This window comes from Phyllobates terribilis, unplaced genomic scaffold (assembly GCF_046119375.1).
Source record: "Phyllobates terribilis strain yellow unplaced genomic scaffold, ASM4611937v1 Scaffold_1__5_contigs__length_1240528914, whole genome shotgun sequence".
NCBI lineage: Eukaryota > Metazoa > Chordata > Amphibia > Anura > Dendrobatidae > Phyllobates > Phyllobates terribilis.
Genome location: NW_027362761.1, coordinates 1,212,717,629 through 1,212,741,550, shown reverse-complemented (window position 1 = coordinate 1,212,741,550; position 23,922 = coordinate 1,212,717,629). Strand labels below are relative to the sequence as shown.

Sequence of the window (23,922 nt, the reverse complement as noted above, 5' to 3'; positions counted from 1 at the left end):
GTGAATGTACAATTTTCATAGTCATGAAAATACAGGAAAATCTTTAAATGAGCAGGTGTGTCCAAACTTTTGGTCTGTACTGTATGTATATAAACACACTGCACATACATACACATCTGCAACACAACAGCAAAAATAAACAATCAAACATCCCAAATAATAAAAAGTACAAAAATGTTAGTAATGAAAAAATCAGACATGAAAAGAAAAGGGACCGATTAAATGCATAACTATAAAAAGCATGCATCCTAACTAGAAATCACCCAGAAAATTTTGGTATATCATAGTTTACATACACATGTTTATACGCACACACTTCACATACAGGTGCATCTCACTAAATTAGAATATCATCAAAAAGTTAATTTATTTTAGTTCTTCAATACAAAAAGTGAAACTCCTATATTATATAGAGTCATTACACACAGAGGGATCTATTATATAGAGTCATTACACGCAGAGGGATCTATTATATAGAGTAATTACACACAGAGGGATCTATTATATAGAGTCATTACACACAGAGCGATCTATTATATAGAGTCATTACACACAGAGGGATCTATTATATAGAGTCATTACACACAGAGGGATCTATTATATAGAGTCATTACACGCAGAGGGATCTATTATATAGAGTAATTACACACAGAGGGATCTATTATATAGAGTCATTACACACAGAGCGATCTATTATATAGAGTCATTAAACACAGAGGGATCTATTATATAGAGTCATTACACACAGAGGGATCTATTATATAGAGTCATTACACACAGAGTGATCTATTATATAGAGTCATTACACACAGAGGGATCTATTATATAGAGTCATTACACGCAGAGTGATCTATTATATAGAGTCATTACACACAGAGGGATCTATTATATAGAGTCATTACACGCAGAGTGATCTATTATATAGAGTCATTACACGCAGAGGGATCTATTATATAGAGTCATTACACACAGAGGGATCTATTATATAGAGTCATTACACGCAGAGTGATCTATTATATAGAGTCATTACACGCAGAGTGATCTATTATATAGAGTCATTACACGCAGAGGGATCTATTATATATAGTCATTACACACAGAGTGATCTATTATATAGAGTCATTACACACAGAGGGATCTATTATATAGAGTCATTACACACAGAGGGATCTATTATATAGAGTCATTACACACAGAGGGATCTATTATATAGAGTCATTACACACAGAGGGATCTATTATATAGAGTCATTACACACAGAGGGATCTATTATATAGAGTCATTACACACAGAGCAATCTATTATATAGAGTCATTACACACAGAGGGATCTATTATATAGTGTCATTACACACAGAGGGATCTATTATATAGAGTCATTACACACAGAGGGATCTATTATATAGAGTCATTACACACAGAGGGATCTATTATATAGAGTCATTACACACAGAGGGATCTATTATATAGAGTCATTACACACAGAGGGATCTATTATATAGAGTCATTACACACAGAGGGATCTATTATATAGAGTCATTACACACAGAGGGATCTATTATATAGAGTCATTACACACAGAGGGATCTATTATATAGAGTCATTACACGCAGAGCGATCTATTATATAGAGTCATTACACACAGAGGGATCTATTATATAGAGTCATTACACACAGAGGGATCTATTATATAGAGTCATTACACACAGAGGGATCTATTATATAGAGTCCATAGGATGTGTATGTATGTGACGTGTATGTATGTGTGAATATGTCTTTTTGATGTGGATGTTTTCATGGCATGTGTATAGTGTGTGTATAATATATTTATGTGTGTATAATGTATAAATATTTGTTTGTGTGTATGGTGTATCTTTAAGAGTGTGTCTATATGATGTAGATGTATGACATATGTATAGTGTTGGTATGCTGAGTGTATGGTGTATATCTTATGTATGTATATGTGTGTATGGCATATGTATAGTGTATATGATCTGTGTGTGTGTGTAGAATGAAGCTATATGCTGTGTGTGTGATGCATGAAAGGTGTGTATATGATGTGTCTATGTGACATGTGTATCGTGTATATGATGTTTGTGTGTGTATGACATGTGTATCGTGTATATGATGTTTGTGTGTGTGTGACATGTGTATCGTGTATATGATGGTTGTGTGTGTGTGGCATGTGTATCGTGTATATGATGTTTGTGTGTGTATGACATGTGTATCGTGTATATGATGTTTGTGTGTGTATGACATGTGTATCGTGTATATGATGTTTGTGTGTGTGTGGCATGTGTATCGTGTATATGATGTTTGTGTGTGTATGACATGTGTATCGTGTATATGATGTTTGTGTGTGTATGGCATGTGTATCGTGTATATGATGTTTGTGTGTGTATGGCATGTGTATCGTGTATATGATGTTTGTGTGTGTATGACATGTGTATCGTGTATATGATGTTTGTGTGTGTATGACATGTGTATCGTGTATATGATGTTTGTGTGTGTATGGCATGTGTATCGTGTATATGATGTTTGTGTGTGTATGACATGTGTATCGTGTATATGATGTTTGTGTGTGTATGACATGTGTATCGTGTATATGATGTTTGTGTGTGTATGACATGTGTATCGTGTATATGATGTTTGTGTGTGTATGACATGTGTATCGTGTATATGATGTTTGTGTGTGTATGACATGTGTATCGTGTATATGATGTTTGTGTGTGTGTGACATGTGTATCGTGTATATGATGTTTGTGTGTGTGTGACATGTGTATCGTGTATATTATTATTATTATTATTATTTATATAGCACCATTGATTCCATGGCGCTGTACACAAGGGGTTACATACCAAATACAGATATCACTTACAGTAAACAAACTAACAATGATAGACTGGTACAGGGGGAAGAGGACCCTGCCCTTAGGGGCTTACATTCTACAGGAATGGGGAAGAAGACAGTAGGTTGAGGGTTGCAGTAGCTCCGGGGTTGTTGAGGTGGCAGCAAGCAAGGTCATTGCAGGCTGTCGGCTTGTTTGAAGAGATGGGTTTTCAGGTTCCGTCTGAAGGATCCGGATGTGGCGGATAATCGGACGTGTTGAGGCGCAGAATTCCATAGGTTGGGGAATATTTGGGAGAAATCTTGGAGGCAATTGGGCGAGGAACGAATAAGTGTGGAGGAGAGAAGGAGGTCTTGGGAGGACTGGAGATTACGTAAGGGAATGTATCAGGAGATTAGTTCAGAGATGTATGGAGTAGAGAGGTTATGGATGGCTTTGTAGGTCACTGTTAGTAGTTTGAACTTGATACGCTGGACAATTGGGAGCCAGTGAAGGGATTTGCAAAGGGGCTTAGCAGAGGAGTAGCGAGGCGAGAGAAGGACCAGCTGCACAGCAGAGTTAAGGATGGACTGGAGGGGTGTGAGAGTGTTAGCAGGTAGGCCACAGAGGAGGATGTTGCAGTAGTCGAGGCGGGAGATGATGAGGGTATACACAAGCAGTTTAGTAGATTGAGGGTTGAGGAAAGGACGGATTCTGGAAATATTTTTGAGTTTGAGGCGACAGGAGGTGGCGAGATCTTGGGTGTGGGGTTTGAAGGACAGGGCAGGGTCAAGGGTTACTCCGAGGCAGAGAATTGTCGGTACAGGGGAAAGAGTGATGTCATTTTTTGTGCTAAAAAGATCAGGTGGGGAAGATACGCGAGATGGAGGAAAGATGATGAGTTCAGTTTTGTCTACATTGAGCTTGAGGTAGCGGGAGGAGAAGGAGGATATGGCTCCTAGACATGCTGGGATTCTGGACAGCAGAGAGGTGACATCTGGGCCAGAGAAGTAGATCTGGGTCATCAGCGTACAGAAGGCACTGGAAGCCATGGGATTTTATGAGCTGTCCTAGGCCAAGGGTATAGATTGAGAAGAGTAGGGGTCCTAAGACAGAGCTTTGAGGGTCTCCAACAGAGAGGGGGCAGGGTGAGGAGGTAGTGTGGGAGTGGGAGACGCTAAATGTGCGGTTAGAAAGGTATGAGGAGATCCAGGATAGGGCAAGGTCTTTGACGCCAAAGGAAGAGAGAATCTGTAGTAGGAGGCAGTGGTCAAGTGTATTGAAAGCAGAGGACAGGTCAAGAAGAAGGAGTACAGAGAATTGTCTGTTAGCTTTGCCTGTAAGTAAGTTATTGGTGATTTTGGTAAGGGAAGTTTCGGTGGAACGGTGGGGTCGGAAGCCAGATTGTCGGTTGTCGAAGAGAGAGTTAGATAACAAATGAGAGGAAAGTTCAGCGTGAACGTGTTGCTCAAGGAGTTTGGAGGCGAATGGGAGCAGCGATATTGTGTGATAGCTGGACAAGGCGGTTGGGTCGAGGGATGGCTTTTTGAGGATGAGCATAATTGTGGCATGTTTGAAGGCAGTGGGGAAGGTACCAGAAGTTAGTGATAGGTTGAAGAGATGGGGTAGGCATTGGATGAGTGTGGGGGTGAGGTTGGGGAGGAGGTGTGATGGGATAGGGTCGAGTGCGCAAGTGGTGAGGTGTGATTTGGAGGGGAGACGAGTAAGGTCTTTTTCAATGATGTTGGGAAGGGAGGTTATTGGGGAAGGGCAGTGGTGTGGAAAACAAAGGGGTTGTGGTGGTTGAACAGTAAAGACTTGCCGTGTTTGGTCAATCTTGTTTTTGAAGTGTGTGGCAAACTCCACTCCATATGATGTTTGTGTGTGTATGGCATGTGTATCGTGTATATCAGGGTTCCTCAACTCCAGTCCTCAAGGCCCACCAACAGGCCATGTTTTCAGGATTTCCTTAGTATTGCACAGGTGATAATTGCATCACCTGCACAGGCAATAATTCCTTGTAATAGTAAGGAAATCCTGAAAACATGATCTGTTCTTGGGCCTTGAGGACTGGAGTTGAGGAACTCTGGTGTATATGGTGTTTGTGTGTATGAAATGTGTACAGTGTGTGTATGGTGTATGTATGGCATGTGCACAGTGTGTGTATGGTGTGTGTACAGTGTGTGTATGGCATGTGCACAGTGTGTGTATGGTGTGTGTACAGTGTGTGTATGGCATGTGCACAGTGTGTGTATGGTGTGTGTACAGTGTGTGTATGGTGTGTGGATGGCATGTGTACAGTGTGTGTATGGTGTATGTATGGCATGTGCACAGTGTGTGTATGGTGTATGTATGGCATGTGTACAGTGTGTGTATGGCATGTGCACAGTGTGTGTATGGTGTGTGTACAGTGTGTGTACAGTGTGTGTACAGTGTGTGTATGGCATGTGTACAGTGTGTGTATGTATGGCATGTGTACAGTGTGTGTGTATGGTGTGTGTACAGTGTGTGTGGCGTGTGTACAGTGTGTGTATGGTGTATGTATGGCATGTGTACAGTGTGTGTATGGTATGTGTACAGTGTGTGTACAGTGTGTGTATGGTGTGTGTATGGTATGTGTACAGTGTGTGTATGGTATGTGTACAGTGTGTGTATTGTGTGTGTATGGTATGTGTACAGTGTGTGTATAGTGTGTGTATGGTATGTGTACAGTGTGTGTATGGCATGTGTACAGTGTGTGTACAGTGTGTGTACAGTGTATGTATGGTATGTGTACAGTGTGTGTATGGTGTGTGTATGGTATGTGTACAGTGTGTGTACAGTGTGTGTATGGTATGTGTACAGTGTGTGTATGGTGTTTGTATGGTATGTGTACAGTGTGTGTATGGTGTGTGTACAGTGTGTGTATGGTGTGTGTATGGTATGTGTACAGTGTGTGTATGGTGTGTGTATGGTATGTGTACAGTGTGTGTATGGTATGTGTACAATGTGTGTATGGTGTGTGTATGGTATGTGTACAGTGTGTGTATGGTGTGTGTACAGTGTGTGTATGGTATGTGTACAGTGTGTGTATGGTATGTGTACAGTGTGTGTACAGTGTGTGTATGGTGTGTGTGTATGGCATGTGTACAGTGTGTGTACAGTGTGTGTACAGTGTGTGTATGGTGTGTGTGTGGTATGTGTACAGTGTGTGTATGGTGTATGTATGGTATGTGTACAGTGTGTGTATGGTGTATATATGGCATGTGTACAGTATGTGTATTGTGTATATATGGCATGTGTACAGTGTGTGTATGGTGTGTGTATGGTATGTGTACAGTGTGTGTAGGATGTATGTATGGCATGTGTACAGTGTGTGTATGGTATGTGTACAGTGTGTGTACAGTGTGTGTATGGTGTGTGTATGGTATGTGTACAGTGTGTGTATGGTATGTGTACAGTGTGTGTATGGTGTGTGTATGGTATGTGTACTGTGTGTGTATGGTGTATGTATGGTATGTGTAGTGTGTGTGTATGGTATGTGTACAGTGTGTGTATGGCATGTGTACAGTGTGTGTACAGTGTGTGTATGGTGTGTGTATGGTATGTGTACAGTGTGTGTATGGTATGTGTACAGTGTGTGTATGGTGTGTGTATGATATGTGTACTGTGTGTGTATGGTGTATGTATGGTATGTGTAGTGTGTGTGTATGGTATGTGTACAGTGTGTGTATGGCATGTGTACAGTGTGTGTACAGTGTGTGTATGGTGTGTGTATGGTATGTGTACAGTGTGTGTATGGTATGTGTACAGTGTGTGTATGGTGTGTGTATGGCATGTGTACCATGTGTGTATGGTGTATGTATGGCATGTGTACAGTGTGTGTATGGTATGTGTACAGTGTGTGTACAGTGTGTGTATGGTGTGTGTATGGTATGTGTACAATGTGTGTATGGTATGTGTACAGTGTGTGTATGGTGTGTGTATGGTGAGTGTACAGTGTGTGTATGGTGTGTGTATGGTATGTGTACAGTGTGTGTATGATGTATGTATGGCATGTGTACAGTGTGTGTATGGTATGTGTCCAGTGTGTGTACAGTGTGTGTATGGTGTGTGTACAGTGTGTGTATGGTGTGTGTATGGTATGTGTACAGTGTGTGTATGGTATGTGTACAGTGTGTGTACAGTGTGTGTATGGTGTGTGTACAGTGTGTGTATGGTGTGTGTATGGTATGTGTACAGTGTGTGTATGGTGTGTATGGTATGTGTACAGTGTGTGTACAGTGTTTGTATGGTGTGTGTATGGTATGTGTACAGTGTGTGTATGGTGTATGTATGGCATGTGTACAGTGTGTGTATGGTATATGTATGGTATGTGTACAGTGTGTGTATGGTGTGTGTATGTGACGGGGTATGCGGCAGAGCAAGAAGAGACCACCGGACTAAGAACGATCCAACGGGGTTTATCAAGGCAGGCAGCATACCAAATCAAAAATCCATGTTATTCCTAAGGTCTATAATAAGTCCACAATCACCGACGGGCGTGAGGTCTTGCCGCAGCTAAGAGCCCCCACTCTTCTTCCTCCAGAGATCTCCCAACACAACACTGGTCACGCATAAGTCCATTGTCTTGGGCTACCGGGAACAGCCCAAGGGTAGGGGAGGAGAGGTTTCCCCCCTCCTAGTCGATGGTTTAGTCCATGGCATGGCTCCAATGTGTCTATACGGATGTGTACTGTGAGTTCTCCCCCTGCTTAAGAGAACAATGGGGAGTCCTCTAGCGGTGTTGACACAAGCCCAAGTTAAATTATGGTTGAGGAACAAAGATCTGGGAAAGGGCATGGGTACTTACATCACATGACATTTTATACAGAAATGCAGGACAGGGAAAACTATGTACCATAACAATTCCTTCCCCTCCAATTTTGTGTACGTACGAGGGTCCTCTACAGGTCGCTTGTTAAGTACACACAGGCAGGGCTGACCGGACTCAGGGCTCCTCCTGCTTGGACAGTCCATCTGCATTTTGGTGTTGGCTGCCTCTTCTATACTGTACTGTAAAGTTATAGGGCTGCAGAGCCAGGCTCCATCGTAGTAAGCATCCATTGTCCCAAGAGGCTCTGTTCAGCCAAGTGAGGGGATTGTGATCAGTAACCACAGTGAATTCTCGTCCATACAGATACAGCTTTAGTTTCCGGAGGGTCCACACTATAGCCAGACATTCTTTTTCCACAGTTGCATAGGCCACTTCTCGGTCCAGCAGTTTCCTGCTGAGGTAGGCGACGGGGTGCTCGTCCCCCGCTGCATTCACCTGGCTGAGTACAGCTCCCAATCCATAAGCAGAGGCGTCCGTCTGCACAATGAATCGCCTCTTGTAGTCCGGAGCAGCCAGAACAGGGTCACAGACCAGGGCGTCCTTCAGCCGGTTAAAAGCCTCCTCACAGGCTGGAGTCCAGATTACCAGCCTGGGCATCGTTTTCTTGGTCAGGTCGGTAAGAGGCTTGGCCACAGTGCTAAAATGAGAAACAAATTTTCGGTAGTAGCTAGCAGTGCTCAAAAAAGCCATAACTTGTTTCATAGTTTGGGGTACAGGCCAGTCTCTAATAGCCTGGATTTTTGCAGGTTCTGGACGGAGCTTCCCTCCCCCTACTCTATGCCCTAGGTACTGGACTTCACCCATCCCCAATTGACATTTATCGGGTCGAATGGTTAGGCCGGCTGCAAGAATCAGGTCAAGAATAACGGCTACTTGATTCAGATGTTCCTCCCACGTCTGGCTGAAGACGGCGATATCATCTAAGTAGGCACAAGCAAAGTCCCCACATCCCCGGAGGATCTGATCTACCATTCTCTGGAAGGTTGCCGGGGCATTTTTGATTCCAAAAGGCATGCTTAGAAATTCATACAGACCAAAGGGGGTTATAAAAGTGGACCGTCCTCTCCCTTCCTCCGTCAGAGGAATTTGCCAGTATCCCTTACTGAGATCTAAGGTAGTGACATATCGGGATCCAGCCATTCGGTCTAGAAGTTCGTCAATACGGGGCATTGGGTAAGGATCACTGACAGTATGGTCATTAAGTCGTCTGTAGTCCACACAAAATCGAGTACTCCCATCCTTCATTGGTACTAACACCACAGGAGAGGCCCAAGGGCTATGAGAGGCCTGGATTGCCCCCAGCTGTAACATCTCCTCTAGTTCGTGCTGCATGGTGTTTCGAACTGATTCAGGTACCCGGTAAGGAGCCTGTTGTATGGGACAGATACCCTGAGTGTCTACATGATGTTGAGTGACGGTGGTTCGACCTGGTTGAGATGAGAAAGCAGCCCATCTCTGTTGAAGCACTCCCAGCATCTGGTCTTTCTGTAAGGGGTCCAGGTGATCTCCCAGAGGAACCTGTTCAACAGTGGACGGGGCTCTCGTGGCTTCCACGGGATCCGGTAGGGAGTCCTCTTCATCGGGACCGTCTTCTGAAGCTAGCCGACAGCTTGCTATCATTGGAAGGTTCCGGTCGTGGTATTCCTTAATCATATTCACATGGACAGTCTTTTGTCTTAGTCCCTGATCATCTAGAGCAAGAAGGTAATTGGTGTCATTTAGTTTCTTGAGAACCCGGAAGGGACCCTCCCACGTGGTCTGCAGTTTATTTTGTGGATGGGGAATAATCATTAAGACCGGTTGTCCTTCTACAAACTCCCGATAGCGTGCTTTACGGTCATACCAGGTCTTCTGTCGGGTTTGAGCCATATGCACATGACTCTGGGCAAAACTAGCAAGTTGAGCCAGGGTTTCTCGCAGCTTTAGGACATAAGGGACAACAGGGGCCCCTGTATCTTCAACTTGCCCCACCCAGTATTCATTGAGCAGAGTTAAGGGTCCTCGGACCTTTCTTCCATAGCGGAGTTCAAAGGGGGAAATCCCGGTGGACTCCTGAGGAACTTCCCGATAGGCAAACAAGAGATGGGGCAGGTACTTCTCCCAGTCTGAATCTCTGTCCGTGAAGGCCCTCAGCATATTCTTCAGAGTGCCGTTAAATCGTTCACAAAGTCCATTTGTTTGTGGATGATATGGTGTCGTTCGAATCGCTCGTACTCCACAGGTGCGCCACAGACACTGGACTAGTTCTGACATGAACTGGGAGCCTTGGTCCGACAAGATCTCACTGGGAAATCCTACTCTGGTGAAAATGGTAACCAGGGCCTCGGCCACCTTGGCTGCAGAAATACTGGACAAGGCCACAGCTTCCGGATATCGGGTGGCGTAGTCCACAACAGTGAGAATGTACTGCTTTCCTGATCTACTTGGCTTAGCTAGAGGCCCAATGATATCGACAGCTACTCTTTGAAATGGCTCTTCTATGATAGGGAGTGGTTGCAGAGGGGCCTTTGGGTGATCTCCGGGTCACCCTCTACGCTGACATATATCGCAAGTTCGGCAGAAATGCGCCACTGCCTGAGAAATCCCGGGCCAATAGAAGGTTTGAGTCAATCGTCTCTCGGTGCGGGTTTTGCCTTGATGGCCAGCAGTAGGGATATCATGAGCAAGATGTAGTAGGGGAATCCTGTATTTCTGAGGAACAATCATCTGTTTGTTACAAGCCAGGGCTTATCTGGGGAGGCAGCATTGGTAACCCTATACAAAAGTCCATTTTCTCGGATAATCCTTTCCCTGATCTCCCCTAACTGCCCTGTCTCAGCTCGTGCTCTAAAACTAGCTAGGGTGGGGTCAGTATCGACCTCTTGTCGAAACTGAACTCTATCCCTGGTATCACTCACATTGTCCCCACAAGAAGAATCACTCACCGGCGATGTCGGCGGTTCTGGTGGCCTCATTTCCATGGATGAGTTGTATGCGTCCCCATCTGCTGCTCTCTTGGCTTGACTTCTGGTTACCGCACCGACGAAGTGGCAATGCAGATGTCCCACATCATTTCCTAAAAGAACGTCTGCGGGGAGGCCGCTCATCACACCGACCACGCATTGTTTGGCCCCAAAGCCATAATCCAGGGTCACCCTCGCTCTTGGAATATATCTCTGGGTGCCTCCAGCCAATTCAATGGCAATTCCTGGTCCCTTTTGAATTGCTTCTGGCTGAAGTACGCGGGGATCGGCTATGGTGAGAAAAGCCCCAGTGTCACGGAAGCCGACAACCTTTTGGCCATCCAGCACGACCTCCTGTAGATGTTTGTGCTAACGGTCAGAAGAACTGGTGGCTGGGGCTCGCACCCCATAGACTCCTGGTATGGGAGCCAGGGTATCAGAGTCACTTGGCAAGTCATCAGGGACCGAATCCAGCTCTTCTCCTGGTGAGGGTGTCTGTAGATAATGAACCGGCAAAGGCGGTCTGTAGCTGTCCTGCCTCCGAACACCTGGACATTGGAATTGCAGATGCCCAGGCTGCCCACATCTATAACATCTGCGCTCTGGGACTATTCCTCCAAGTCGTAGTCCCGAAGGCGGAGCAGGAGTAATGCGAGGCACAGTCACACGAAGGTCACCATGAGTGGATGGTCTATTGGGATGGTGAGTATGGGAGGCCGAAGGACCAGGGGCCGCCATCGTTGGGGGGCTGGTAGTTCTTTTCTCACTGAGTAGTAGTTTTTTCCATTGAGGCTTGATGGTGAGAGCCTCATCCGCTAGAGCTGCAGCTTCCTCCACCGTGGCTGGTCTCCATTCACGCACCCATTCTCGGATCTCAGCGGGACACTTGAAGTAAAACTGCTCTTTCAAGATGACCTTGGGCAAGGCCTCCCAAGTTAAGGCCTCCTCTCCCTCCAGCCAGCGATGACATATTTGTTTGAGTCTGTGGGCATACATCTTGAAGGACACCTCCTCATCACAGGCCAAAGTACGAAACTGGGTCCTATAAGTGCCTGGGGTCACAGGGTAGTGTTCCAGAATAGTCAGTTTAATGTCTGCATACTCACAGTCCCCCCGAGTGTCCATAGCTCTATAGGCTGCGGCAGCTCCACCCTCTTAGAGCTCCACTAGATGTCGGACTCGCTCCCTTTCTGGGACTTCCCTTAATCGACACTGATGCTCAAAGTCCTGGAAGAAGCCCTCAATATCACCTGCAGCCTCCTGGAACGGCTTGAAATCTTTGCGGGACACTCTGGGGAGTTCCCTCATGGTGGGTGCTGGGGTTACAGTCTGTCTGGCGCTTCTAGCTGCTTCCAAAGCTATCTGCCTCTCCAGCAATGCCATCTCCTTAGCTCCTCTCATGACCTCCATCTTATAGTCTATGGAGACCTCCTCTCCCATCATTGCCACCTCCTCCTCGTACCACACAGCCCACTGACTTTTTTGGGTATTTACCTCTGCCTGTCGCCTTTCCTCCATTGGCCGTGGAGGTGCTTCCTCAGCGTCCTCTTGCAGGCGAACGCCTTCCAAAGCCTCAGTTAGCTGCACCTTTGAGAGTCCCTTGTAGCTGACCCCCAGTTCACGGGCCTTTGTTTGTAAGCTCACCACAGTCCAGTTCTTGTACTCTGAGGCTCTGGTTCCAGCAGTTGATGGGCCGTTGTCCTCCATTCCTTCTGCTCTGATCCCACCGCTGCCAACCAGTTTGTGACGGGGTATGCGGCAGAGCAAGAAGAGACCACCGGACTAAGAACGATCCAACGGGGTTCATTAAGGCAGGCAGCATACCAAATTAAAAATCCATGTTATTCCTAAGGTCCATAATAAGTCCACAATCACCAACGGGCGTGAGGTCTTGCCGCAGCTAAGAGCCCCCACTCTTCTTCCTCCAGAGATCTCCCAACACAACACTGGTCACGCATAAGTCCATTGTCTTGGGCTACCGGGAACAGCCCAAGGGTAGGGGAGGAGAGGTTTCCCCCCTCCTAGTCGATGGTTTAGTCCATGACATGGCTCCGATGTGTCTATAAAGATGTGTACTGTGAGTTCTCCCCCTGCTTAAGAGAACAATGGGGAGTCCTCTAGCGGTGTTGACACAAGCCCAAGTTAAATTATGGTTGAGGAACAAAGATCTGGGAAAGGGCATGGGTACTTACATCACATCATGACATTTTATACAGAAATGCAGGACAGGGAAAACTATGTACCATGACAGAGTACAGTGTGTGTATGGTGTGTGTACAGTGTGTGTATGGTGTGTGTATGGTGTGTGTACAGTGTGTGTATGGTGTGTGTATGGTGTGTGTACAGTGTGTGCAGTGTGTATGGTGTATATATGGCATGTGTACAGTGTGTGTATGGTGTGTGTATGGTATGTGTATGGTGTGTATGGTATGTGTACATTGTGTGTATGGTGTCTGTATGGCATGTGTACAGTGTGTGTATGGTATGTGTACAGTGTGTGTATGGTGTGTGTATGGTATGTGTACAGTGTGTGTATGGTATGTGTACAGTGTGTGTATGGTGTATATATGGCATGTGTACAGTGTGTGTATGGTGTATGTATGGTATGTGTACAGTGTGTATATGGTGTATATATAGCATGTGTACAGTGTGTGTATGGTGTATGTATGGCATGTGTACAGTGTGTGTATGGTGTGTGTATGGCATGTGTACAGTGTGTGTATGGTGTGTGTGTGTGGCATGTGTACAGTGTGTGTATGGTGTATATATGGCATGTGTACAGTGTGTGTATGGTATGTGTACAGTGTGTGTATGGTGTATGTATGGCATGTGTACAGTGTGTGTATGGTATGTGTACAGTGTGTGTATGGTGTATGTATGGCATGTGTACAGTGTGTGTATGGTGTGTATATGGTATGTGTACAGTGTGTGTATGGCATGTGTACAGGGTGTGTATGGTGTATGTATGGCATGTGTACAGTGTGTGTATGGTGTGTATATGGTATGTGTACAGTGTGTGTATGGTGTATGTATGGCATGTGTATGGTGTGTATGGTGTGTGTACAGTGTGTGTATGGCATGTGTACAGTGTGTGTATCGTGTGTATGGCATGTGTACAGTGTGTGTACAGTGTGTGTATGGCATGTGTACAGTGTGTGTATGGCATGTGTACAGTGTGTGTATGGTATGTGTACAGTGTGTGTATGGTGTGTGTACAGTGTGTGTACAGTGTGTATGGTGTGTGTATGGCATGTGCACAGTGTGTATGGTGTGTGTACAGTGTGTGTACAGTGTGTATGGTGTGTGTATGGCATGTGTACAGTGTGTGTATTGTGTGTGTATGGCATGTGTACAGTGTGTGTATGGTGTATGTATGGTATGTGTACAGTGTGTATGGTGTGTGTATGGCATGTGTACAGTGTGTATGGTGTGTGTATGGTATGTGTACAGTGTGTGTATGGTATGTGTACAGTGTGTGTATGGTGTATGTATGGCATGTGTACAGTGTGTGTACAGTGTGTATGGTGTGTGTATTGCATGTGTACAGTGTGTGTATGGTGTGTGTATGGTATGTGTACAGTGTGTGTATGGTATGTGTACAGTGTGTGTACAGTGTGTGTATGGTGTGTGTATGGTATGTGTACAGTGTGTGTACAGTGTGTGTATGGTGTGTGTATGGTATGTGTACAGTGTGTGTACAGTGTGTATGGTGTGTGTATGGCATGTGTACAGTGTGTGTATGGTGTGTGTATGGTATGTGTGCAGTGTGTGTATGGTGTGTATGGTGTGTACAGTGTGTGTATGGTATGTGTACAGTGTGTGTATGGTGTGTGTACAGTGTGTGTACAGTGTGTGTATGGTGTATATATGGTATGTGTACAGTGTGTATGGTGTGTGTATGGCATGTGTACAGTGTGTGTATGGTGTGTATGGTGTGTACAGTGTGTGTACAGTGTGTGTATGGTGTGTGTACAGTGTGTGTACAGTGTGTGTATGGTGTATATATGGTATGTGTACAGTGTGTGTATGGTGTGTGTATGGTGTATATATGGTATGTGTACAGTGTGTGTATGGTGTGTATGGTATGTGTACAGTGTGTGTATGGTGTGTGTATGGTATGTGTACAGTGTGTGTATGGTGTGTATTGTATGTGTACAGTGTGTGTATGGTGTGTGTATGGCATGTGTACAGTGTGTGTATGGTGTGTGTATGGCATGTGTACAGTGTGTGTACAGTGTGTATGGTGTGTGTATGGCATGTGTACAGTGTGTGTACAGTGTGTATGGTGTGTGTATGGCATGTGTACAGTGTGTGTATGGTGTATGGACGGTATGTGTACACTGTGTGTATGGTGTATGGACGGTATGTGTACAGTGTGTGTATGGCATGTGTACAGTGTGTGTATGGTGTGTGGACGGTATGTGTACAGTGTGTGTATGGTGTATGGACGGTATGTGTACAGTGTGTGTATGGCATGTGTACAGTGTGTGTATGGTGTGTGTATGGTGTGTGTATGGTATGTGTACAGTGTGTGTATGGTGTGTGTATGGTATGTGTACAGTGTGTGTACAGTGTGTATGGTGTGTGTACAGTGTGTATGGTGTGTGTACAGTGTGTGTACAGTGTGTATGGTGTGTGTATGGCATGTGTACAGTGTGTATGGTGTGTGTACAGTGTGTGTATGGTGTATGTATGGCATGTGTACAGTGTGTACAGTGTGTATGGTGTGTGTACAGTGTGTGTATGGTGTATGTATGGCATGTGTATAGTCTGTGTATGGTGTGTGTATGGCATGTGTACAGTGTGTGTATGGTGTGTGTATGGTGTGTGTACAGTGTGCGTATGGTGTGTGTACAGTGTGTATGGTGTGTATGGTGTGTGTACAGTGTGTGTATGGTGTATGTATGGCATGTGTACAGTCTGTGTATGGTGTGTGTATGGCATGTGTACAGTGTGTGTATGGTGTGTGTATGGTGTGTGTACAGTGTGCGTATGGCATGTGTACAGTGTGTATGGTATGTGTACAGTGTGTGTATGGTGTGTGTATGGTGTGTGTACAGTGTGTGTATGGTGTGTGTATGGTGTGTGTACAGTGTGTGTATGGTGTATGGACGGTATGTGTACAGTGTGTGTATGGTGTGTGTATGGCATGTGTACAGTGTGTGTATGGTGTGTGTATGGCATGTGTACAGTGTGTGTATGGTGTGTGTATGGTGTGTGTACAGTGTGTGTATGGTGTGTGTATGGTGTGTGTATGGTGTGTGTACAGTGTGCGTATGGTGTGTATGGTGTGTGTACAGTGTGTATGGTATGTGTACAGTGTGTGTATGGTGTATGGACGGTATGTGTACAGTGTGTGTATGGTGTGTGTATGGTGTGTGTATGGTATGTGTACAGTGTGTGTATGGTGTGTGTATGGTGTGTGTATGGTATGTGTACAGTGTGTGTATGGTGTGTGTATGGTATGTGTACAGTGTGTGTACAGTGTGTATGGTGTGTGTACAGTGTGTATGGTGTGTGTACAGTGTGTGTACAGTGTGTATGGTGTGTGTATGGCATGTGTACAGTGTGTGTATGGTGTGTATGGTGTGTGTACAGTGTGTGTATGGTGTATGTATGGCATGTGTACAGTGTGTATGGTGTGTATGGTGTGTGTACAGTGTGTGTATGGTGTATGTATGGCATGTGTACAGTGTGTATGGTGTGTGTACAGTGTGTGTACAGTGTGTGTATGGTATGTGTACAGTGTGTGTATGGTGTATGTATGGCATGTGTACAGTCTGTGTATGGTGTGTGTATGGCATGTGTACAGTGTGTGTATGGTGTGTGTATGGTATGTGTACAGTGTGTGTATGGTGTGTGTATGGTGTGTGTATGGTATGTGTACAGTGTGTGTATGGTGTGTGTATGGTATGTGTACAGTGTGTGTATGGTGTGTGTATGGTGTGTGTATGGTATGTGTACAGTGTGTGTATGGTGTGTGTATGGTATGTGTACAGTGTGTGTACAGTGTGTATGGTGTGTGTACAGTGTGTGTATGGTGTGTGTATGGTGTGTGTATGGTATGTGTACAGTGTGTGTATGGTGTGTGTATGGTATGTGTACAGTGTGTGTACAGTGTGTATGGTGTGTGTACAGTGTGTATGGTGTGTGTACAGTGTGTGTACAGTGTGTATGGTGTGTGTATGGCATGTGTACAGTGTGTATGGTGTGTATGGTGTGTGTACAGTGTGTGTATGGTGTATGTATGGCATGTGTACAGTGTGTATGGTGTGTATGGTGTGTGTACAGTGTGTGTATGGTGTATGTATGGCATGTGTACAGTGTGTATGGTGTGTGTACAGTGTGTGTATGGTGTATGTATGGTATGTGTACAGTGTGTGTATGGTGTGTGTATGGTATGTGTACAGTGTGTGTACAGTGTGTATGGTGTGTGTACAGTGTGTATGGTGTGTGTACAGTGTGTGTACAGTGTGTATGGTGTGTGTATGGCATGTGTACAGTGTGTGTATGGTGTGTATGGTGTGTGTACAGTGTGTGTATGGTGTATGTATGGCATGTGTACAGTGTGTGTATGGTGTATGTATGGCATGTGTACAGTGTGTATGGTGTGTGTACAGTGTGTGTATGGTGTATGTATGGTATGTGTACAGTGTGTGTATGGTGTGTGTACAGTGTGTATGGTATGTGTACAGTGTGTGTATGGTGTATGGACGGTATGTGTACAGTGTGTGTATGGTGTGTGTATGGTGTGTGTATGGTATGTGTACAGTGTGTGTATGGTGTGTGTATGGTGTGTGTATGGTGTGTGTACAGTGTGCGTATGGTGTGTATGGTGTGTGTACAGTGTGTATGGTATGTGTACAGTGTGTGTATGGTGTGTGTATGGTGTGTGTATGGTATGTGTACAGTGTGTGTACAGTGTGTGTATGGTGTGTGTATGGTGTGTGTATGGTATGTGTACAGTGTGTGTATGGTGTGTGTATGGTATGTGTACAGTGTGTGTATGGTGTGTGTATGGTATGTGTACAGTGTGTGTATGGTGTGTGTATGGTATGTGTACAGTGTGTGTATGGTGTGTGTATGGTATGTGTACAGTGTGTGTATGGTGTGTGTATGGTGTGTGTATGGTGTGTGTACAGTGTGTGTATGGTGTGTGTATGGTATGTGTACAGTGTGTGTATGGTGTGTATGGTGTATGTAGAAGATTGTTGTGTTTTTTACACTAAACCCCCCATCTTTCCTGCAGGCTGGGAATACGGCATTACCATCCCACCTGACCGTAAACCCAAATCCTGGGTTCCTACAGAGAAGATGTATCACACGAACCGAAGGAAGCGCTGGGTGAGACTGCGCAGGAGGGACCCCAAGCAGATCGAGATTTTGAAGAAGGTGATTTTCCTCCTTGTTGATGTTATTTCAGTTGTACTTTATCATTTTGACTTTCGGGCTGTTGAAGCTGACGATACATTTAGGGGACGTGGTGACACCGGGATCTCACATTTCACTAGATAATAAAGCTTCTTTTCTTGTTTTTTTCCGCTCCGTCTCTTTTGGACAGAAAATTTCTACGCGGTACTTGATAACTCGCTTTCCTTTTTCTTGTTCTTTTCGCTGATGATTTGTTACAATTGTATCTCGTCTGGGCAGTTCTCTGAGATGAATCAATCAGCAGCACATTTATATTCCCTTTGTTACAATGTATCAGAGCAGATGACAAGTGTGAGACGTCCAGCTGATCGGATAGGTCTGTAGATGGAGAGGCAGATGGGGAAGGTGTCCCAGGTGCTGGGTGCCAGGGGTGCTGGGTGCCAGGGGCGCTGGGTGCCAGGGGTGCTGGGTGCCAGGGGCGCTGCCCACTGACCGCTCTGCCTGGGTCAGATCCAGGGCTGATTCGGCAGGCTGCACCTTAGTCCCATTGATCTGATCCCACACTCCGAGGTTCTCCGGGCTGCAGATTTCCACCGCTAGATGTCAGCATTGGAGCGCGGTGCAGATGTTTTCTCCTGCGCTCATAAAACGTCCTATTGAAAGCTGCGCAGCAGCGCGGCCACAGCCAGGTGCACTTTTTATAACCTGTAACAGTGAAACGCCATAGTATGGAGATCCTTAGAAAGGCTACCACAGAGGCTGGCGGGGCTGTCAGCGAACGGTCACGTCTACTGTGCTGCCCCCCACTGTGCGATGGCGATATTACGTGACAACGACTTTTCACGGACGCTGCGGCCAAGATTTCTGCATGTGCCAGAAAGCCTCAAAATTAGCACATTGTGGTGTAAACTGCAAATATTCCTGAGAGTCATTTCCTAAATGCCAGGTCTCCATATATGTTCCAAATATTATGACCTCTCTCTGCTTATACAAAGCGGTGTTGTCGTACCCATCAGTTCATGACCCCAGGAGCTCACAATCTAATTGTCCTTTCGTAGGAGTCTGAGCGAGTGTAGAAGGAAACCCGAGAACCCAGGGGAACATGTAAACCCCATGTAACGGTCCTGACCAGAGAGGAGAGAATCCATTGGAAACTGATCAAATTTGTTTAGAATTTCCCAAATTTTGGGAGATTCGCTTTCACGAAACCAACAAAAAGGTGGCTGTGAAGGGGTTTATAATATAACAATCTTCCCTCTGCGCAGTCCTCCTCATACCTGTCCATCCTCCACAGCTCCTCTTCATTCTTCTTCTTCCTCCAGAACCTCCAGTGGGCACCGTCGATGATGTGCGTCGCCCCCCATGCAAGGCCCCCTTCACAGGTCAGTGTGTCCGGTACGTGTGGTGACAGTTTTCACACATACTGGACACACTGACACCCGTACAGTACACCCATTATAATCTATGGGGCTGCGCACATGTCCGTGTGACCCACGAGTGGACATGTCAGTTTTTTTCTGGCAGCACAAACGTCCTACACACAGATGACACAAGGTGTGACGTCTCTGTACTGTCCGTGTGACACAAACCAGAATAGAATACTGGATAGAAATTACTGATGTTTGGGTGTTAGATGGACAATGATAGATATATAGATATGGTGTAGATCAGGGGTCTCAAACTCGGCTGGGTATATGGGCCGCACATAAAAAAGTTTGAATTTGGGAGGCCGCATTGTTTGCAGGACAAAGTGACATTTTTAGTGATACCATCTTTTTCTATACCCCTTTTGAACAATAAACCGTGTTTATTTATTTTTTTTTATAGTTCTAGTAATGTCCCCCCATCCTGGTCCTCATCTTGTATTAATGTCCCCCATCCAGGTCCCCGTCTTGGAGTAACGTCTCCATCCAGGTCCCATATTGTACGTATGTCCCCATCCAGGTCCCCATATTGTAGGTATGTCCCCATCCAGGTCCCCTTTTTGTAGGTATGTCCCCATCCAGGTCCCCATATAGTGGGTATGTCCCCATATTGTAGGTATGCCCCCATCCAGGTCCCCATATTGTAGGTATGTCCCCATCCAGGTCCCCATAGTGTAGGTATGTCCCCATATTGTAGGTATGTCCCCATCCAGGTCTCCATATTGTAGTAATGTCCCTATCCAGGTCCCCATATTGTAGGTATGTCCCCATCCACATCCCCATATTGTAGGTATGTCCCCATCCAGGTCCCCATATTGTAGGTTTGTCCTCATTCAGGTCCCCATGTTGTAGGTTTGTCCTCATCCAGGTCCCTATATTCTAGGTATGTCCATATCCAGGTCCCCATATTGTAGGTATGTCCTCATCCAGGTCCCCATATTGTAGGTATGTCCCCATCCAGGTCCCCATATTGTAGGTATGTTCCCATCCAGGTCTCCATTTTGTAATTATGTCCCTATCCAGGTCCCCATATTGTAGGTATGTCCCCATATTGTAGGTATGTCCCCATCCAGGTCCCCTTATTGTAGGTATGTCCCTATTCAGGTCCCCATATTGTATGTATGTCCCCATATTGTAGGTATGTCCCCATCCAGGTCCCCTTATTGTAGGTATGTCCCCATCCAGGTCTCCATATTGTAGTTATGTCCCTATCCAGGTCCCCATATTGTAGGTATGTCCCCATCCACGTCCCCATATTGTAGGTATGTCCCCATCCAGGTCCCCATATTGTAGGTTTGTCCTCATTCAGGTCCCCATGTTGTAGGTTTGTCCTCATCCAGGTCCCTATATTCTAGGTATGTCCATATCCAGGTCCCCATATTGTAGGTATGTCCTCATCCAGGTCCCCATATTGTAGGTATGTCCCCATCCAGGTCCCCATATTGTAGGTATGTCCCCATCCAGGTCCCCATATTGTAGGTATGTCCTCATCCAGGTCCCCATATTATAGGTATGTCCTCATCCAGGTCCCCATATTATAGGTATGTCCTCATCCAGGTCCCCATATTGTAGGTATGTCCTCATCCCGGTCCCCATATTGTAGGTAGGTCCCCATATTGTATGTATGTCCCAATATTGTAGGTATGTCCCCATCCAGGTCCACATATTGTAGGTATGTCCTCATCCAGGTCCCCATATTGTAGGTTTGTCCCCATCCAGGTCCCCATATTGTAGGAATGTCCCCATCCAGGTCCCCATATTGTAGGTATGTCCCCATATTGTAGGTATGTCCTCATCCAGGTCTCCATATTCTAGTAATGTCCCTCATCCAGGTCCCCATATTGTAGGTATGTCCCCATCCAGGTCCCCATATTGTAGGTATGTCCCCATCCAGGTCTCCATTTTGTAATTATGTCCCTATCCAGGTCCCCATATTGTAGGTATATCCCCATATTGTAGGTATGTCCCCATCCAGGTCCCCTTATTGTAGGTTTGTTATGTCCCCATCCAGGTCTCCATATTGTAGTTATGTCCCTATTCAGGTCCCCATATTGTACATATGTCCCCATATTGTAGGTATGTCCCCATCCAGGCCCCCTTATTGTAGGTGTGGCCTCATCCATGTCCCCATATTGTGGGTATGTCCCCATATTGTAGGTATGTCCCCATCCAGGTCCCCATATTGTAGGTATGTCCCCATCCAGGTTTCCATATTGTAGTAATGTCCCTCATCCAGGTCCCTATATTGTAGGTATGTCCCCATTCAGGTCCCCATATCGTAGGTATGTCCCCATACAGGTCTCCATTTTGTAGTTATGTCCCTATCCAGGTCCCCATATTGTAGGTATGTCCCCATATTGTAGGTATGTCCCCATCCAGGTCCCCTTATTGTAGGTATGTCCCCATCCAGGTCTCCATATTGTAGTTATGTCCCTATCCAGGTCCCCATATTGTAAGTATGTCCCCATCCAGGTCCCCATATTGTAGGTATGTCCCCATCCAGGTCTCTATATTGTAGTTATGTCCCCATCCAGGTCCCCATATTGTAGGTTTGTCCTCATTCAGGTCCCCATGTTGTAGGTTTGTCCTCATCCAGGTCCCCATATTCTAGGTATGTCCATATCCAGGTCCCCATATTATAGATATGTCCTCATCCAGGTCCCCATATTGTAGGTAGGTCCCCATCCAGGTCCCCATATTGTAGGTATGTCCCCATCCAGGTCCCCATATTGTAGGTATGTCCCCATCCAGATCCCCTTATTGTAGGTATGTCCCCATCCAGGTCTCCATAATGTAGTTATGTCCCTATTCAGGTCCCCATATTGTATGTATGTCCCCATATTGTAGGCATGTCCCCATCCAGGTCCCCTTATTGTAGGTTTGTCCCCATCCAGGTCCCCATATTTTAGGTATGTCCCCATCCAGGTCCCCATATTGTAGGTTTGTCCTCATTCAGGTCCCCATGTTGTAGGTTTGTCCTCATCCAGGTCCCTATATTGTAGGTATGTCCATATCCAGGTCCCCATATTATAGGTATGTTCTCATCCAGGTCCCCATATTGTAGGTATGTCCATCCAGGTCCACATATTGTAGGTATGTCCTCATCCAGGTCCCCATATTGTAGGTATGTCCCCATCCAGGTCCCCATATTGTAGGTATGTCCCCATCCAGGTCTCCATTTTGTAATTATGTCCCTATCCAGGTCCCCATATTGTAGGTATGTCCCCATATTGTAGGTATGTCCCCATCCAGGTCCCCTTATTGTAGGTATGTCCCCATCCAGGTCTCCATATTGTAGTTATGTCCCTACTAGATGGTGGCCCAATTCTAACGCATCGGGTATTCTAGCATATGTCTCCCGACCCTCCTTTATAATGCCCCATGCAGGAAGTCACATCCCCCGTATATAATACCCCATGCATATAATACCCCATGCAGGATGTCACATCCCCCGTATATAATACCCTATGCAGGATGTCACATCCCCCTATATAATGCCCCATGCAGGAAGTGACATCCCACTATAGTGCCCCATGCAGGATATCACATCCCCCCTATATAATACCCCATGCAGGATGTCACCTCTCCCTCATATAATGCCCCATGTAGGATGTCACCTCTCCCCCCATATAATGGCCCATGCAGGATGTCACCTCTCCCCCCATATAATGCCCCATGCAGGCTGTCACTCCCCCCTATATAATACCCCATGCAGGATGTCACCTCTCCCCCCATATTATACCCCATGCAGGCTGTCACATCCCTCCTATATAATACCCCATGCAGGATGTCCCATCCCCCCATAGTGCCCCATGCAGGTCCCCTATGGCCCCATACAAAACAAAAAAAAAATCCAATACTCACCTCACTGCTTCTCTGGACTCCAGCGTAGCCGGCATCTTCACGCTGCGCGTTGTGACCGGTCAGGAGAGAGCGCGGTGTAAAGACGTCACCGCGCCCTCTGACCTGAGATGTCACAGAGCTGCTGCGGAAGACACAGGAGCTGCTGCGCAGGCACGGGGAGGGGTAAGTATGACGACTGGTGCCGGGGTCCTGACAAAAGTCATTATCTCAGTAAATTAAAATAATTAACAAAAAACACCTGCAAAAGCTTCCTAAGCGTTTAAAAAGGTCCCTTAGTCTGTTTCAGTAGGCTCCACAATCATGGGGAAGACTGCTGACTTGACAGATGTCCAGAAGGCAGTCATTGACACACTCCACAAGGTCCCAGAGTCTGGAGGAAGAGTGGAGAGGCCACAATCCAAGCTGCTGGAGGTCTAGTGTGAAGTTTCCACAATCAGTGATGGTTTGGGGAGCCATGTCATCTGCTGGTGTAGGTCCACTGTGTTTTATCAAGACCAAAGTCAGCGCAGCCGTCTACCAGGACATTTTAGGGCACTTCATGCTTCCCTCTGCCGACAAGCTTTTTGGAGATGGAAATGTCATTCTCCAGCAGGAGTTAGCCTCTGTCCACACGGCCAAAAGTACCAATACCTGGTTTAC

The 23,922-nt window shown here is 45.8% G+C and overlaps 1 protein-coding gene across 8 annotated transcripts in view; it reads left to right on the top strand.

The window, feature by feature from the left end:
- Nucleotides 1–23,922, top strand: part of DYSF (dysferlin) — a 680,318-nt gene that overhangs the window by 482,356 nt on the left and 174,040 nt on the right. For all 8 annotated transcript variants that reach the window (XM_073649582.1, XM_073649538.1, XM_073649547.1 and 5 more), the window contains one exon: nt 17,874–18,016. In XM_073649582.1, coding sequence (XP_073505683.1) covers nt 17,874–18,016 — 143 coding nt within the window. The remainder of the gene's footprint in view (nt 1–17,873; nt 18,017–23,922) is intronic.